This window comes from Antedon mediterranea, chromosome 4, assembly GCF_964355755.1.
Source record: "Antedon mediterranea chromosome 4, ecAntMedi1.1, whole genome shotgun sequence".
In the NCBI taxonomy this organism is placed as follows: Eukaryota; Metazoa; Echinodermata; class Crinoidea; order Comatulida; family Antedonidae; genus Antedon; species Antedon mediterranea.
Genome location: NC_092673.1, coordinates 15083072 through 15103456, shown reverse-complemented (window position 1 = coordinate 15103456; position 20385 = coordinate 15083072). Strand labels below are relative to the sequence as shown.

At 32.5% G+C, this 20385-nt stretch overlaps 1 protein-coding gene across 9 annotated transcripts in view; it reads right to left on the bottom strand.

Annotated features, from left to right (window-relative positions):
- The window catches only part of LOC140046740 (prominin-1-A-like), a 53824-nt gene that overhangs the window by 9742 nt on the left and 23697 nt on the right, over nt 1–20385 (bottom strand). For all 9 annotated transcript variants that reach the window (XR_011844833.1, XR_011844831.1, XR_011844834.1 and 6 more), the window contains exons 6-22: nt 19636–19702; nt 15932–16021; nt 13049–13263; nt 11734–11820; nt 11440–11503; nt 10651–10727; nt 9164–9393; nt 8409–8535; nt 7804–7907; nt 7415–7499; nt 6785–6931; nt 6196–6294; nt 5610–5693; nt 4952–5005; nt 4710–4790; nt 715–783; nt 164–253 (exon numbers count right to left, since the gene is read on the bottom strand). Coding sequence is in view for 4 of the 9 variants with exons in the window: in XM_072091447.1 (XP_071947548.1) it covers nt 164–253; nt 715–783; nt 4710–4790; nt 4952–5005; nt 5610–5693; nt 6196–6294; nt 6785–6931; nt 7415–7499; nt 7804–7907; nt 8409–8535; nt 9164–9393; nt 10651–10727; nt 11440–11503; nt 11734–11820; nt 13049–13263; nt 15932–16021; nt 19636–19702 (1770 nt within the window). In the remaining 5 variants the exon portion in view is untranslated. The remainder of the gene's footprint in view (nt 1–163; nt 254–714; nt 784–4709; nt 4791–4951; nt 5006–5609; nt 5694–6195; nt 6295–6784; nt 6932–7414; nt 7500–7803; nt 7908–8408; nt 8536–9163; nt 9394–10650; nt 10728–11439; nt 11504–11733; nt 11821–13048; nt 13264–15931; nt 16022–19635; nt 19703–20385) is intronic.

Below are 20385 nucleotides of genomic sequence, written 5' to 3'. Positions count from 1 at the left end.
TTAGTAGTCCGTTACCACATATCTATCAGTGGTTTCAATTTGATAAACATCTGGAAATAACTTTTTGAGTAATGCTGCTAACTAACAAAAAAATGCGATCGACCAAATTAAAAATAAAGAGACCAACCCAATACAGTAGCATACACAAGAACATTGTACCTACCCATGACTGCAGCAAAGACACACAAATTAAATTCAAAGAATCTTCATAAACATTGTACAAAGGTTTACATCGTCCAACCTCGGTCTGGACCTGAAAATAAATAACCAAAAAACAGGATCTTTTTATGCTATTCTTTAATCACCACTTCTTTATACAATTATTTAAAATTGGTGTATTAGAACTTGTATCTTTCCATTGAACACGTTTACTGTCATACGTTCACTGCCAGAGCTTATGAGGGAAAAAAAGGCATTAAAATATGTCAAAAATAGCCAAGGCCTCTAGCGTTGTAGGGCCACTAAGTCTCCCTAAACCAGCGGCCTCGGGCCTCTGCGTTACGGCACGGCAAGTATACTCATTCATCATCAAACTTCATGGATACTTATTGTGTCACATGCCTAATACCTCTTGACCCACTTGGATACTGTTGAACTGTACACTCAGCAGTAAGACATATCGTACCAATTTATATAGCACATATATATGTTTGAGGGGTCAATTTAAAAAAAAATTATATTTGGCATGGAAATGAAAATGTGATCATATCAGACCTGATCATTAACATAGTTGACATACTGTTCAGCATAACCAAGGACACGATCACTGTATGAGGACACTTCCTGCAAGAAGAAAAGAAAACAATATTAGGTATTAAAACTAAAGCTATAAAACTACTGTAGTTTGACAAAATAAATATGGTAGTGATATGACATCATCATGTCTATATATGGGCACATAACATTTTTTGTCACATCAAATTTGATGTTGTGGACAGAGCTTAAGAGTTGATCAGGATTACAGTTGATATCTGTAGTTTTCAGTGAATATATTGTTACTGATGCTAAAAATAGTATATCTTTTGTGATTTAAGCCTTGGTAAGTATTGAACCTAAATTTTGGCTTAAAGGGAGTGGATGTGGGTTTTTTTTAAGTTCTAAACAAAATGTTGGATATTATCCATTGTAAATTTCAAAATTTTGGGCTGGGCTTGGGCTAGCTGGGCTTGGGCTAGCTGGGCTTGGGCTAGCTGACCTTGGGCTAGCTGACCTCGGATCTGCCACATTGTGTAGATGTATAACTAAATAACAATCACCCTCCCATTCCCCCTTCGGGTCTGCCACATTGTGTAGATGTATAACTAAATAACAATCCCCCTCCCATTCCCCCTTTGGATCTGCCACATTGTGTAGATGTATACTAAATAACAATCTCCCTCCCATTCCCCCTTCGGGTCTGCCACATTGTGTAGATGTATAACTAAATAACAATCACCCTCCCATTCCCCCTTCAGATCTGCCACATTGTGTAGGTGTATAACTAAATAACAATCACCCTCCCATTCCCCCTTCACATCTGCCACATTGTGTAGATGTATAACTAAATAACAATCACCCTCCCATTCCCCCTTCACATCTGCCACATTGTGTAGATGTATAACTAAATAACAATCACCCTCCCATTCCCCCTTCACATCTGCCACATTGTGTAGATGTATAACTAAATAACAATCACCCTTCCATTCCCCCTTCAGATCTGCCACATTGTGTAGGTGTATAACTAAATAACAATCACCCTCCCATTCCCCTTTGGATCTGCCACACTGTGTAGATGTATAACTAAATAACAATCTCCCTCCCATTCCCCTTTAGATCTGCCACATTGTGTAGGTGTATAACTAAATAAAAATCACCCTCCCATTCCCCCTTTAGATCTGCCACATTGTGTAGATGTATAACTAAATAACAATCACCCTCCCATTCCCCTTTGGATCTGCCACATTGTGTAGATGTATAACTAAATAACAATCACCCTCCCATTCCCCCTTCACATCTGCCACATTGTGTAGATGTATAACTAAATAACAATCACCCTTCCATTCCCCCTTTGGATCTGCCACATTGTGAAGGTGTATAACTAAATAACAATCCCCCTCCCATTCCCCCTTTGGATCTGCCACATTGTGTAGATGTATAACTAAATAACAATCCCCCTCCCATTCCCCCTTCACATCTGCCACATTGTGTAGGTGTATAACTAAATAACAATCACCCTCTCATTCCCCCTTTGGATCTGCCACATTGTGTAGATGTATAACTAAATAACAATCTCCCTCCCATTCCCCCTTCACATCTGCCACATTGTGTAGATGTATAACTAAATAACAATCACCCTCCCATTCCCCTTTAGATCTGCCACATTGTGTAGGTGTATAACTAAATAACAATCACCCTCCCATTCCCCTTTGGATCTGCCACATTGTGTAGATGTATAACTAAATAACAATCCCCCTCCCATTCCCCTTTGGATCTGCCACATTGTGTAGATGTATAACTAAATAACAATCCCCCTCCCATTCCCCTTTGGATCTGCCACATTGTGTAGGTGTATAACTAAATAACAATCCCCCTCCCATTCCCCTTTGGATCTGCCACATTGTGTAGATGTATAACTAAATAACAATCCCCTCCCATTCCCCCTTTGGATCTGCCACATTGTGTAGATGTAAACTAAATAACAATCACCCTCCCATTCCCCCTTTAGATCTGCCACATTGTGTAGATGTATAACTAAATAACAATCTCCCTCCCATTCCCACTTTGGATCTGCCACATTGTGTAGATGTATAACTAAATAACAATCACCCTCCCATTCCCCCTTTAGATCTGCCACATTGTGTAGATGTATAACTAAATAACAATCACCCTCCCATTCCCCTTTGGATCTGCCACATTGTGTAGATGTATAACTAAATAACAATCACCCTCCCATTCCCCCTTTAGATCTGCCACATTGTGTAGATGTATAACTAAATAACAATCTCCCTCCCATTCCCACTTTGGATCTGCCACATTGTGTAGATGTATAACTAAATAACAATCTCCCTCCCATTCCCCCTTTAGATCTGCCACATTGTGTAGGTGTATAACTAAATAACAATCACCCTCCCATTCCCCCTTTAGATCTGCCACATTGTGTAGATGTATAACTAAATAGCAATCACCCTCCCATTCCCCTTTGGATCTGCCACATTGTGTAGATGTATAACTAAATAACAATCTCCCTCCCATTCCCCTTCAGATCTGCCACATTGTGTAGATGTATAACTAAATAACAATCACCCTCCCATTTCCCTTTGGATCTGCCACATTGTGTAGATGTATAACTAAATAACAATCACCCTCCCATTCCCCTTTGGATCTGCCACATTGTGTAGGTGTATAACTAAATAACAATCACCCTCCCATTCCCCTTTGGATCTGCCACATTGTGTAGATGTATAACTAAATAACAATCTCCCTCCCATTCCTCCTTCAGATCTGCCACATTGTGTAGGTGTATAACTAAATAACAATCACCCTCCCATTCCCCCTTTAGATCTGCCACATTGTGTAGATGTATAACTAAATAACAATCACCCTCCCATTCCCCTTTGGATCTGCCACATTGTGTAGATGTATAACTAAATAACAATTCCCCTCCCATTCCCCCTTTAGATCTGCCACATTGTGTAGGTGTATAACTAAATAACAATCACCCTCCCATTCCCCCTTTAGATCTGCCACATTGTGTAGATGTATAACTAAATAACAATCTCCCTCCCATTCCCCCTTCACATCTGCCACATTGTGTAGATGTATAACTAAATAACAATCTCCCTCCCATTCCCCCTTTAGATCTGCCACATTGTGTAGATGTATAACTAAATAACAATCTCCCTCCCATTCCCCTTCAGATCTGCCACATTGTGTAGGTGTATAACTAAATAACAATCCCCCTCCCATTCCCCTTTGGATCTGCCACATTGTGTAGATGTATAACTAAATAACAATCACCCTCCCATTCCCCCTTTAGATCTGCCACATTGTGTAGATGTATAACTAAATAACAATCTCCCTCCCATTCCCCCTTCACATCTGCCACATTGTGTAGATGTATAACTAAATAACAATCTCCCTCCCATTCCCCCTTTAGATCTGCCACATTGTGTAGATGTATAACTAAATAACAATCTCCCTCCCATTCCCCTTCAGATCTGCCACATTGTGTAGGTGTATAACTAAATAACAATCCCCCTCCCATTCCCCTTTGGATCTGCCACATTGTGTAGATGTATAACTAAATAACAATCCCCCTCCCATTCCCCTTCAGATCTGCCACATTGTGTAGATGTATAACTAAATAACAATCACCCTCCCATTCCCCTTTGGATCTGACACATTGTGTAGATGTATAACTAAATAACAATCCCCTCCCATTCCCCTTCAGATCTGCCACATTGTGTAGATGTATAACTAAATAACAATCCCCTCCCATTCCCCTTCAGATCTGCCACATTGTGTAGGTGTATAACTAAATAACAATCCCCTCCCATTCCCCTTCAGATCTGCCACATTGTGTAGATGTAAAACTAAATAACAATCACCCTCCCATTCCCCTTTGGATCTGACACATTGTGTAGATGTATAACTAAATAACAATCACCCTCCCATTCCCCCTTGGGGTCTGCCATATTGTGAAGGTGTATAACTAAGTAACTGTTACTTACACTATCAATCAAAGAATCAATATTTGAGTCAATATAAGTCTGTGCTGCTTCAATTTCAGTTAATGTACTATTAACGTTCATCTATTAAAAAAAATATACAAAATGATTTATAAAATTGTAATTAATAATAATTGTAATCCTACATTTTACCTTTTTAAGATATTTAAAAAAATAGAATTTATAGAGAGTTCCTGTGCTTAAAGAAAATACACTGTATTTTATAGATAGCGGCTGCACTTTACCTCAATTTGGGTAGTTGAAGCTTGTAATTCATCCAATGCTGTAACCAGTGCATCCTGTAAAAAATATAAATAATCAATGTGAACAAATTTATGGCAAAAAACAGTAGAATAATTTTATTCTGTTTGGCGAAGTGTGTAACATTAATAGCAATACATGTAACTGTATTAAAAAGCTTTGCTAGTAAAGTAAGGTTATTAAAATATTATTATATACTTTTATTCAAACCAATATATAGACGTTTCAACTTGAGGCCAATGGCCTTTTAATACAGGCTCTTAAAAGTATTAAAAGACAAACACCAATATATAAAATACATAAAAAGGTAAAAAATGATGCCATTGACATATAGCTACAAAAACATCATTGTTTTGACTAGTGACCAATATTGTTACATTGTACCCACATTATATTCATCAACATTACTTGAGGCAGTTATCAAAGAAAGTCTCTTTACTTTACTTCCTTTTTGGAAACTGTCCTGTGTATATACTCCATGAAAAACTTTAAATAATATGTGACTTTGTGATTAACATACAGTGAGTACTATACTAAAGCTATGATTTGCCTCATAGAAATAATCAGTGCTCTTATCAATGTTGATCACATTCAACAATATTCCATTTTATGATTATCAAATATATTGTATAGTTGTCTTACCCTCTTTGCAACCATTGGATCAATAAAGTTTGATTGTAAATCTGTCAGATAACCTGCCATTGTGATCAATGCTGATTCATTGCTCTGTAACATAAATCATTGAATTAAAAAAAAAACAATTTTGCCTTTCTGTGGTAGAAGAATTACACAATGTATGCTATCATAGATTTATATTAAGAAAAATACAGACAATACATAAGAAACTGGATGGTAGGCTCGCTTACTGGCATCCTTTAGACAATCAACCGAACGTAGGCCTAGGCCTAGTCTAGTTATTACCATATTTATTAGAAGTTTAGCTAGTTAACAGCACATTATGCCTGTAATTCATTGTTCAGTGAAAATTCTCGGGCACTACGGCCAGTATTTTCAAAGGCATTAAATGTCAACTGAGAGGGCACCGACCGCTGTAAAATTTTAGGCCTGTATTAGATCACACTCAATAGAGGACACAGTAGCATGTCTGGATTTCCTGTATTTTGAGTATCTAAGTAAACATATTCTATAAACGAACCTTGGTAGAAATTTGTAGGTGTCCCTGCCCTGCTTAAAAATATTATCTGTCAAGCTAGAATAGCTTACTTACCCCAGTAAATCCATGATCATCAATATAGTCTGTAATGGCAGCAGCAGACACTGAAAGATCGTTAGGATCATCACTATCCATCGTGATATCTTTTCCTAACTACACACAAGAAATAATAATAAACTCGTCATATAATGTTTTTAAACTATACAACTATATATATATATATTAAATATCTACTTTCATTTTATAATTGTTATTGTGTTACACATTGAGTATTTTATTTAATTTTATTCAATTAATATTAAAAGGATGATTAGATTTATATTTGAAGTTACGTTGTTCAGTGGCCATGGGCTTGTGCCATAGTGTCCATTGATAATGTAAAATTATTTGATGTCTATGTGTACATACTATGTTGATGTTTGAATTTGGTCGAAATAAATGTTGAATTGAATTATGATTAAATATTAAAATAAATCGGGAGAAAATGCACCTTAGCAGAAATATTGGGAACCTATCGTGATTAGTGGGAGATTTGACTCAAGACAATACACATTTACACTTTATTATCCTTAGCCCGTCTTGGACTTTATTGATTCAATATTTTGAAATGCAAGACTTGAATAAGACTACCATATTGACTTACTTCTTCATTGAACAGTGTAAAGTTGATGGAGATGACGCTTGAGTTTCCAAATTCTTCAAGTGTTTGTTTGCCACTGTCTGGTAGAATATCAATATTACTAAAGTCACCAGTGATGTTCTCAAACTGACTATCAATATCAGGCATAAACTGGAGAAAAGAAGAATTCAACATTTTAATTGTTTTCATTTAATAAGAATAATTAAGCGCCTTGCTTGGCTATGTGTGCTATTTATAAATCTTAATATCTTATCTTATAATGTTTGTGCTAATTTTGAAGATGGTATCTACACTATCAAGCTAGTTTGACAAAAAATGTGTGATGTGCCCAAATATGGTAGTGATATGACATCATCATGTCCATATATGGGCACATCACATTTGTTTGTCAAAATAAAGTTTGATAGTGTAGACAGAGCTTTACACCAAGATGATGTTTATCAAGATAACAATGATTAAACTATGATGAAAATGATAATCATGACAATGAAAATCTTTTAAAAATAATAAATATGATTTACTAAATTAAATCTATTATAAAATTATTAAATCAATATATTCTAGATTGAGTTTTTGTAGACAGAACGTCCTTTTTAAACCAACAATATAAAAGATCATTCACAACACACATACCTCTTTATAATTCAGGTACTCAGAAATGTTAACAAGATATTCCAATTTGGATGCAGTGTAAATAGCTTCATTGTTTTCACAAGCACTGTAAAATAATATTCATAAAGATTGTTACATATCTAATACACAGATGACAACATTCTTACTAAGCATTTGCCAAGTACATTATTTTCTTATTTGCACAATAACATCCAGAATTCTCAGATTCTCATCCTCAATTTTGTTGTAAATAGTTACAAAAAAAATAAAATTTCAGAGATTATCAACTAATTTTTAAATTTAACTGAGAGGTATCTAAACATGAAGTGATAGGTCAAATAAAATCTCCTAAAGCTGCATAATAATTAAACATGTTTAAAACAAATATTAAGTGAAACAAAAATACATACTCAAGAATCGCAGAAATTTTTAGCGGTATAGAACTGTCATTAAGAAGGAGGTCTGACAAGTAATAACCATCAACACCTGGTATTGCGCCCTTCTTATCTACCGTCTGGAAAGAGACAACGTTAAACATGGTTAAATAATTGTCTAGACATACTATCGTAACTTATTTTTTTTTTCCTTGTTTCTTTATTTATTTTTTTTTAAATTTATTTCTCTGCTCTGTTGCCTTGCATTTTATATTTGTTTTGTCTTCTTTGTATTTTATATGGCAGAAAATTGAATAAATAAAGAATAAATAAATTATATACCAAACAAATATTTCAAGACTCTACAACTATAAAAGCTTGCTTATTCGCAGAGTTCCTTTTCTACTGAATACAACGATCAATTGTACTTTCAGTTTATTTTATAATTATTCAAATCATATATTTCATGTACAAAATCTTTAATGAAAAAAGTGAAATAAATATTATTATTCATTCAAAAAAAAAACCAACATAATTGTAAAATTTCATATACTAAGTTAAACATTGGATATAATGTCAAAGGTCACAATGTCAATGCTTAGCAACAATATGTTAATGAGCGACAAAGATTAGAAAGTTACCTCTTTGTATACTTCACCAGATTGGAAAGGATCACAGAAAAGTCGATCAACCGGACCACCGATGATAAACGGAAGGGTGGTTAAGATCATTAGAAATGTGCCAAATATGAACACTAGAGCTGCACCACTATAAAACAAGAGTAGAAATATGCTTAGCTTAGCTATAAATTATACTTTTATAAGCTTTTAAAAAAGTAACACAATATTAAAAAATTCATGTGTTTTATGTTTAAAAGTGGAATAAAATGGCATATTTTGAATAGGTGTGTACAATTTTAAATTACTTTATAATAGAGTATCACGGTGTGACGTCACAACGATAGAGGGCGCATCATGGTTGCTAGCCAACCAAAAAATGCGTTCAACGCTACTATGTTGATAAACTGTAAAGATCTGTATTTCTATAAAAATTATGTATCTTAGCTTGATTTTTTTTAACTTAAACTGTAGTTGAAGAAGAAAAACATTATTAAAAACAAATATTTAGTGATCTTTTGAAATTTTAGTTTGTCTTTATTGAAAATTATTAAGTTTCAAAATGACTACTTCAATAAGCCTATTCCAAACCATTGGTGACCTTGGAGTCACTCAGGCAGGTTTAACGCATTTTTGGTTGCACTAGCAACCACGCAGCGCCACCTACCGTCGTGACGTCAGCACCGTGATACTCTATAGTCAATAAACTGTACTGTTAATTGTACCGTCTGTAAAAGGGTATTAAGATGTAACAGAATTGTGCTCATTGTTAAACTTACAGTATTAGAAGGCATCCACCACAGTTTGAGATACAACCTCGTTCAGTAGGTAAAGCATCGCTTGATCTTCCAAGCAAACCACAGCTCAACCCAAGTAACCAAATAATAGGCACTAAGAGAATGAGACCAAAGATGCCAGCCATCATATATACACGATATACATCATAGTCTTGGGCCGTCTCACCAAAGTCATCAATATGAGATGACCACTTGTCCGTCTCATCTAATACCTACAAATATGAAAAAAAAAACACATCCCAGTACTCTCAGTTATTTTATAGCAACTATAGGGACCATGTCAAATTGATTCATATTGCAGTTACTGCAGTAACTATATTTACTACATTTTTTATGTTAATGCAATGATTTATAATTCTTATTCATGTTTTTTAAACACACTGTTTATTGCAATGACTGACTTAACTTCTACATTGACACAAACATTTTTATTGCAGAACGAAATGTAATTTTTGACATGATTCCTAAGTCAATAGAGAGGTTCCTCAATCTTACGAATACAATAATAACGCAAACGGATACGTCACGCACACGTATTCATTTTCGTAAGCCAGTAAAAATCTGTTTCGCATGGCAACGAAATATTGAGGGCGCCGTCCAAAATATGACTGCGGTAAATTTGAGCGAAGCGCAGGTACGTGTTGCTTGGTGCTTGGCTGCCTAGGCCTAGCGTAACATCAAAGCGAGTGAGGACTTTAAAAACTGCTATTTATCAAAATTGACCTGGCATTTTAGTAAATTACTTTAGTAAATTACTTTTAATAAATCTATAATTATATTTAATCATGAACCATTCCTGATTCAAATGCAAAATGTGCAAAATAGATCAAAAACTATGCTCGTTTTGTAGTTACGAATATGACTGGTGATATTCGTCAACACGAATACGCTTTACGAATATGAAATGGGGATCAGCTCAAAAGTTTCACAAATGTGTGACGTATCCGTTTTCGTTATCGTATTCGTAAGGTTGCGAAACCTCCCTAATAACATGGCTTTATCAATTTCCTTTTTTACTATTTTAGTAAAGGCTTTAATTCAAAGATGTACAGTATTGCCCCACAAAAACATGAAAAATGAAGATTTATAAAAAAAGACTTTGAATAGGCCATTCATATCACAGTTTTAATAATGTTAATCGCTTCTGTAGAAAAAACATTTATAAAGACAAAACGATTAAATTCAACCAAAACCAGTCAATTTGGAATATTTTTTTCCTTTCATTACATTTTTTCAGGAGTAAATAACGTTTTTTTCCCATCCAATTTTTTATCAAAGTAAATAACTATTATATGACATTAAAATGGCATATTCAACAAAAACATTAAAACAAATTATTTTTTCAGGGGGGGGGGGGGGCAATATATCTTAAAGCCTTCTTTTTTTCTGATAAAAATAGGTGAAGAAGCCCATTGCACGTTTGGTGTTGCTCCTTGAATCATTAAAATCGAATGTACTTGTAAACATACCGAATCTAACTCCGACGTAAGATCATCAACTGCATCCTGAATATCATCTTGGAAACCTTCAATATTTTCTGAAATTGCTGTTAATAAAAAATACAAATAATGTTAATCACATTTTATATGACCCTTCATGCCAATTTACAAACACATGAGAGGTAACGGTAATAAAAATATAGAATCTATGTTATTTCTTATGATTGTTTAATACAAAGCGCAGAGGGAGGGGAGGTTTCCGCTCGGGATAGATACAGATTTTATGTGGGACAAGCTACGCGATTTTCCGCTTACTGTTACCGCTTGTCTCTGTAAATTGGCCTTTAATCATTTTTTCACATATTAAGAAAATTGGAAATGATTACATAATAATTATGTCTCTATTTTGTAAATGGTGGTCTCTGCTTAAAGTTATTTTGACAACCATCCACATTTATACTTCATTAAAACTATAAAGATATATATTATATTATTATTTGTGGAAAATCAATAAACAACAAACAAAACAATGTAGGAATTAAATAAAAACAAAAAGTGCTTTTATAGACACTTTTAAATTTGCTATAAAAATATGCTATTCTCATATATGATCAAGCACCTTAGTATGGATAACTTTTATGTTGTTTTCCCTTGATGTTATGTTATTTTATAATCCAATTCCTAAGTAGGATCTCATGAACACTGGACTTAACAACCAAGTTTGAATAATGTGTTAAATAACAATGAGAATATGTTAATGTCTCTCAGAAGCTATTAGGAGCCAGTTAATGAAAACAACTCTACCAAATAAAGACTTACAATCAATATCAGACTGGGTTGAATTTGTCAGGGTTTCTGGAATGTCTATAAACGTCTGTTCACCCTTTATAATTACAAAAATAAAGAATAGTTATTATATTTTATAACACAACTAAAAAATAAATTTCTGTCATTTGATTGGACAATTGTGAGTCACATTGCGTGCAATAGTACATATTGTTGCATGATGAAATAGTACTTTTTTCATAATCAGTGAATATTATTATATTTAGCATTAATTTTCTTAAATAAAAAAATTAGTTTATGATGAAGTTCTGGAAATAAAAAACATACTTCCGCAGCTACAGAAGCCAGATCATCATCTTTCAGTCCTTGTAATTCATTTGTAGATTGGTCAACAGCAAATTGCGGAAAGAGACCCTAAACAAAATTAGAACTTGCATATTGAATATATCATAGTCATCATCAATTACTAAAGCTATAGTTCATATAATTTCAAAATAATCATGTTGCTAGGTTTTCTGATAAAACCCAACCTAATTGTTTTCAAGATTGGTAATTCATATTTAAACCCAATTTCTATGTACATATTTTGTTTTAATATGCAAATGACAATAAAAGGAAATGAAGATTTCCACTAATGAATGAATGAATGAATATTCTAATCTTTTATGTTTTCTTTTGTTTATTCAGCTTATTTGTATTTGTTTATGAATAAATTATTATCAGTTATCAGTTTTGTCACACACATTGCACATAAATTAAACCTTTTTTCTTTCAACACAATTGGAAACAAGTAAATTGTAAATTTTAATATTTCATAATAAATACTAGTTAGAAACTATTAAATATGACGGTTTGGCACCTTAAACATAAACTTATCAACATACACAAATGATAATCAGATGGTTTGCTATGTAATTGTACTCAACGTTATATAAATAGCTACACTATCGAAGTTTTTGTGACAAAAAAAATGTGATGTGCCCATATATGGACATAATGATGTCATATCACTACCAACCATGGGCACATCACACATTTTTGTCAAACTAGTTTGATAGTGTAGACAGAGCCTTGTGAATAGCTATGAATGCTAGTGGAGGTTTGAATCTTTTTTAAAGAAAAGTGTTTCATTTCCTATTTTTCATTTCATAATATTTATTTACAAACTCTGACAATAAAGCTAAGGAAAAATACAATGCCAAAAATATAATGATAATAGGTCAGAGAAGGAAGTCAGATGCCCGGAAAGATGAAGACAAACGTCTTGAGGTATGTGAGCCTTAATAAATAAATAAATAGATAAGAAAAATAAATAAATAAATTAAAGAAAAAATAACTAACATAAGTGTTCTCATTGTATGCTCTCATTCTGTACAATTACATCAGTTGAGGGAAAAATGTACTCTTTAGTTCTATAGTAATACTACTTCTTCCAAAGATAAAACTATATAGTCATTTTTTACTTAATAATTTAATCTAAAATCCAAATTTTTTTATTTTATTTGAATTTACATTTCTATTTTATAATTTGTGAGTTATTTTGATATCTAATATGCTCAATTTATTTGATATAAGGCATCCTGTAATTGTCAACATCTGCAATTTAAATAAAATAATAAAAAACTTATCTACATAAACTTACATTGTCAACACCTAAATCTTGGTAATCAACATTTGATACATAGTCATTGGCATAATCTGGAAAGCCGGACATACTACAGCATGAACAAGATGAACAGTCATTACCAATGCTAGCTCTAACTTGGTCAATTTTCGCTTTGAATAATCTGTAGAGGTCAGCCAATTCATTTTGGGTGTCATTGACCACTACAAGTTTATCGTAAGTATCATCAATACCTGAAAGATAATAAATTTAAGTCATAGATACACATGTAAAATATTTATATATGTTGTAACAAATTGTAATGACGTTTATAATTGTTATTACGAATGTCTGAATGTGCTAATGGTTAGGACATCTGCATATCAAGAAGAAGGTTCCGGGTTGGAATCTCACTCTGGGCAGCTTTTTTGTTGTCTCACATATTTCCATTTTATCTATTATCTTTTCGAATTCAATGGGTGTTAATTTATTGTTACATTTGTGATGTATGTGTGAATTAAGTTAGTTAATTTTGTCAGAAGAATACCGTTAAGCAATAGCTCGTTCATTGATTGTTTAATGTTAATGAATTTTCAAAAACAGCACAGATTTCTAAATTCAACTGGGCAAAGTTTAAATCTTTCATACGAATAGAATTTAAGTTGCACAGTTCAACCACCACTTTTTATTTTAGTGCAACCACAACTTTTAAAGTTTACAGTAACCTGTGACTAAATTAGCTTAAAAGAAAATGTGGCATCAAATATCAGGCAGTTACTTGATAAAGGAATGACAGCACTCAGAAAATGAAGTACTTGGCAAAATATATTAGGGAAAACTACATTCCGCGAGAGAGGGCTCATTATTTAATATTTCGGTCCATCGTATAAAAGAATACAGAGGGCGTGCTATTCAATATCTCATATGGAAGACAGGCAAGTCAGATTTTAATACAATAAGCTTTGTGACGTGACCAATATAAATTTTCCTGAAAATCAATAGACATAAATAATAAAATAATAATAAACAATATAATAATTAAATTAAATGACATCTTTAATAATTAGGTCTAATAATATTTTCTTTAAAAAATAACATATTAATAATATTGATAATAATACTAATAATAAATAATAACACTCCATCAAAGTTAAGTATTGTACTTTTTTGCTCTTTACTTTCTTTTTGTACAATCCGTTTCCTTTCATTTAAATGTTTTTTTTTCTTTTATTTTCTCTTTATACTTTTATTTAGCGTTCAGGCTAACATAATGTAAGTAATGTATGTAAGAACGCACCGTCCAGAAGAACGTGTGCCGCCGATTTAAAGGCGTATGTTCAATAAAGTTATTATTATTTTTTTGTTCTGTAATAAGTACTATATTAACACCAAACATTCAGGATGATAACCTAACAAAGCAAGTACTATACTAAGCAAAATTCTAGTTTATTATGTAAAAGTAAACATTTCCTTGATTTCTATGAACCAGGAAATGGGTTTTCTGAGTATCTATATACTACTACCTAAAAACCACAAACGTGATCACTACAAATACTGGTGGTTATGAAAGGTATTGTATTGTTTCCTCTGTGGTCATCAAGTGACACTTAGTTATTGTTCACATCAATATATTCAGGTTTCTAGTGCGTCATAAAAGGTACACTATAGTAAACGACACTTAGAAAATAATTGAAATTAAAAAACACATTTTTTCATTTGCTTCCAACAATGGTGAATATTAATATTATTAAGTGTTGGTTTAACGATAGAACAAGTATTGATATACCAGGGTTTTTTGTTAAGATAGATAAAGGAGACCTAAGAAATAATAGTAATTTGTGAGTATGCGCGATTGAAGGAAGCCTTTAACTTAGGCCTAGACTTAGGGAATAGTCAAGACAAAAACTAACATAGCGACTTATAAAAGTATATCGTTTCTGCCTAATATCAAAAACCATGGATACATTTTTTTTAATTAAGAATTCCAGTAAATGCATAATAATAAATTTATTATACAACTCAGAAATAAACATATTTTGCTATGGTATAGTAAACCTAGAAAACATGGACAAGTAATAATATAAAAACTAATTAATCCTCTTGGATTGGTTATGATGCATCCTTAGCCATTTGCCTAAAGAATAGGAGCTTGGGTACTTATGGATACAATAAGGGGATGGGAATAATTATTATACTTGGATTGCATTAACAATGAAATTTATCATAGTATTGTGCCCGATTTTAGCTTTAAAATTAGAAGGTTGGATTATACTGTACTCGAGATTAATACATAAGGTAAAGGTAGGTAAAGGGGTGTCCTGTGTTTTTTCTGAATGTAGGAGTATGAGCTGTTAGAAGCTCACTGTACTTAAGCCTCAGCATTATGTGGTAGGGTGGCCAGTTCCCTTCCACGCCGCTTTATCCTCCTTAATACAGTAGTTTTTTCCACCAGGCTGAGTGGACTGGGAGTTGTCGGGAACTGAACCTGGGTCTCTCTGTGCGACAGTCAAGTGTCCTAACCACTCGGCTACCCAATACATATGTACAGTGTATAAACCCCAAAACCAGAATGAGGTAATCTTAAAGTATATGAAAATATACATAGGACCATCACTAGAGAGAAAACTGCAATGAAGAATTGATGATTTCCTCTGATTTTATTCAATACAATTCAATGTCATTGTTATTGATTTACTATACAGTTAATAAACCAACCAAAACCGACAGTGTATTAAAACATATTAGCATGTCATTTATAAATAAAATGAGAAGTAAAGATATCCTACATAGCAAACTGGAAGTTCAAATCCCTTGTTTTCTCAAACGTGCTGAATATTCAGTTTATTGTTCACATTTGGGCAAAACTGATTTAATGATTCGTGATGCAAAATTTTTCGACAATATATAAAACAATGAACCTACTTGTAGCAAGATCTTTGACGGATGTAATAGCAGGCCCAACTTCATTATCCAATTCATCACGTACAGGAACACCGACCAAGTTACCAATATCTACGACACAAAATCATTAAAATTTGTTCGAAATATATATATTGAATAGTAAAGGCCAATTTACACAGATGAGCTGTAAGTGTAATGGTAATGCAAATATCGTATAAAAGTACAATTTAAATAAATTCATTATCCATTACATACACTAACCTTGTTTCTTTTGTCAATAATTATAATTTTAATCAATAAAAAAGGATTATTCTGGCATAAAACACTATTAAATAAAAAGCAAAATGTTATCATTTTTAAGCATTTATTTTAGCCTATATATAGATTTTTGTTCTCAATATAGTGAGAGTAGTAAATGACTTCTTGTTGTGTAATTAATGTAAGATGCAATTATTGCAAATTCAGAATGTCATTCTGCATTCTACCAACTAATTCATATTGATTTTCTTGTTTTTTGAATGTAACAACAACTATTCGATCCTCGTAATCAGCCAATCATATTTTCCGCCTACAAATATGAACAGGTGGATCTCAAATAAAATTTCCATCTTCTATTTTAATGCGTATATCATTATGTAAGCCCTTGAATGGTTTTTTTTTTCAAAAATGTAATAGGGTATAAAATAACCTCTTTCATTTTATTATTAAGCAACAAAACTTTATATTTGAATAACTGTTTTTACTTTTCTGTATAATAAAGTATGGGAACTTTACTATTTGAATATAATGTACTTAATTGAGTCTTTGTCTATTTTTATTGTTTTAATGTTAAAGTGCATTAATAGGTACTTTTTTATTACTTGAATAGAGTGGAGCTGTAGCTTGGTGGTTATGATGCTTGGCTACCAATCTAAGGGTCCTGGGTTGAAGTCCTGTCATATGTCAGGGTTTTTTTCTCATGACAATTAACAACTCCACTCCAAAGACTTATTATTAAGTCTTTGTTTAAATCTTGTGTATGTTTGTCTTGTGAATGGGATTGCCACCTTTGAGAAGGATAGTGAATGAATTCACTTGTGGTTATCCTTGGCAATTTGCCTAAAATGAAAATATATTTTAATGAGTTTACTTTTATTATAATAAAGTTCATTTAATAGTTTAGTTTTTAAATTCATTTTATTGATTATCACAATACTTTCATTAAAATATTTAAATTCATTCAGGTTACATTCTAACTTGTAAATATTTTTTTGTTAGGTTTTCTTATTTTTTTTCAACATTTTCTGTTTGTTTCTGGACCATACCGCATTTTGTGAATGCCACAGAATATTGTTGATCAAAATACATGATATTTCAATTTCACCGAGTGACTATACAAAATGTATATTAGCTGATTAATGTCATACACTGGTAAATATCTAACAACTATCTATTATCACAAGCCACAAGCAGGAAGCCACACAGTGTGTGAAACAATTGTTTATAATCAATTGGCCTGATCCTGTTCACAAAAGGCTTTATGTTGCTTAGCAACTGAAATCAACATATTTTTAGTTCCTGTTGTTAATGACCTCTCATACATTTTACAATTGATTTTATTCAAGCAAGCCAATGATAGTTTAAATAGGCCAAGGGTATAAAAAATTTGTATTTTGGTTTTTTGTCAAGCCTACTTACCATCGCTAATGAAATTAATTCTCATGGAGCCTTCAATAACATGGGGAGGGTCGTGCACTGCCCGATCGCCTAGGATAATTTTTATCTAGCCTAATTCCTCAACAAAGGCCTTCCCACGCGAACGACTGTTGTCTTTCGCGAGCGCGGTCCTACAAAACACCAAACGGAAACAAAAACGAGACTCAGAATGTTGCAATACTTACCAAACGAGAGTAGATAATTGTTAATTAATTATGAAAACCCAACTTTTATAGCAAAAATCGTCCGAATTTATGTTAAAAACGATGAGTTTAGCCACAAAAACTTAAATCAAACAAGAGTATCCAAGTCATAGAATATCGCACGCACATACTGTAGTGCCTTTAATAAAATAATGAGTATTGAACATTATTTCGTATATTATGTACTAACATAAATAATAAGACATTTCTATGCTTAATAAAATCATATTTAATATATTATCAAAGGCTCTGATTACCTTTGTTTTCGGTCAATGTGATGTTTTTCTAAAAAAATTATATTATGTAAAACGATCAAAGTAAGATTGTTCATTGTTCTCCTATTAAAGGCACTAAGGGCGTGCCATAAATACGCTTGTTTGGATTCAGTTTTCATTGCTAACTTCATCGTTTATAACATAAATTCGGATGATTTTTGCTATAAAATTTGGGTTTTCATAATTATTTAACCATTATCTATTCTCGTTTGGTAGGTATTTGCAACATTCTGAGCCCCTTTTGTTTCCGTTTTGGTGTTTATAGGACTCGCGAGCGTATATTAACGCCTCAAATTGTTTAGCTTGGGTGGTAAGTCCCCAGAACTCCACCCCGAATTCCTTTTTTACTTTCGCAAAAATGCTCTTATTTATTTATTTATTTATTGTTTGCCATCCATCCCCGTACCTTCTCTTCAACCACCCCCCCCCCCCACCACACACACACACACAACTGAATAACATATCTTGTGATTTCATTCATCCACAAATATGTTCACTTCTTCGTTCGACTGTCAAAACCACGAGGAAAACACACATCGTACGCGACGGTATCTGACCCGGGGTCACAACTGTCAATCAAATAACCGTTATTTCGTGTTGCAGCTAAGAATTGCTCAGCGATAACCGGTTAAATGGCGTTCTAACACCGATTTAAATTGGTGTTTTTAACCGGTGATTTTGCGCTGCCTTTTAACCGGTTACCACAAATTTGTCCTGTTTCTGCTGCCAAGAAAATGGAGTTAATTTATTCACACCGATTTCAATTTATTCACACCGATTTTAACCGGTTATTTTTTATGCAGCAGAAACAGGCCGTGTAAACATAGTATAATGTAAACATTGATAATAATAATAATAATAAGCAGATAAACAGATTGGTGTTAATTTTTGCATTAAGTAACCATCACAAGTTTTTAAAATACTGATTTGGTAAACTACCCTGTATACTACTGTAGTATTAGGGACTTTATGAAACAGGACGGGAGGCCACAAGACGGTGCTCATGAATAATTTATGCATGAGCTTTGACAAAGTGGGAGGAGTTTAGTATGAAATTCCGTCGTCTTAACTTGTTGAGTACGATAAAGTTGCCATTTTTCTGTTTACCGAGAACGACTAGAAATAATGTACATATAACTTTCCTAAAATCAATACATTTTGCACAGCATTGTCATATTTTCAGTAATTTTAAAATTAATACTGTAGTTAGAAGTCGTCATAAACAGTTATGAAAATGAGTTATAAAAATATTGTTTGACACTTTATTACTATGGAGAAATTTAGTAAAACACAAAAGACACCTTAACTATACAGACTAAAAATAGCCAGTGTGCAATAAGTAACCATAGAAACGCAAAAATAAACCATTATAAAATAATAATGAGTTAAGTACTGCTTTTGAACATTTTCTAATTTAAGTGCGGCATAGAAACAAAATACAATCTTTGAAACCATTTAGAATTTCAATTTCAATAAAAAAAGGCTAAAGTAACAACATTTAGATTGTTTACAGGACTCAAAATTGAAGAATAAAATGATTTGAAAAACTCACCATTCAGGTCTATTTTTACTTGATCCAATGCATAGTTTAATTGTTCTCCAACCAGAAATGAAAGCTCCTAATATAAACAAATTATTCACAGGCTCTTAAACATATCATTTTAGTATTCAATTTCAACTACTTAAATTTTAACATAACACACCTTAACTACTGTATGAAAATAACAAACTATTCATTATGATTTTGTATTGAATATTAAAATATGAAAAGCATCAAATTTCCTTTTATCAATATCTGAAAGAATTTACAGGTAATTGTAACAAACACCAACATTACTCAATTTACAGAATATATAAAGTTCATAATCAATAATCAAAATGCACACTATTATTGCCTTGTCTACACTATCGAATGTTATGTGAGAAAAAAATGCCCATATATGGACATGATGATGTCATATCACTACCATATTTAAGCATATCTCTACCATATTTGGGTACATCACACTTTTTTGTCACATAAAGTTTGATAGTGTAGACAGAGCTTTAGGATTCATATTATATATCATATTTGAACAGACGATATAAAGCGCCGTTTATACTATATAACGCGGTAAACACAATAAAAATATAATAATAATAATAATATTAATAATAATAAACTTTTATAGAGTGCTATTTACTGATGTCTCACACTATACATATAAAACAGAAAGGAAATTAGAAAATTTTTATTTATTTATTGTAACCATTTATTTCGAAATCAATAAAAACAATAAAATTGTCGCATCGTAAAGATTGA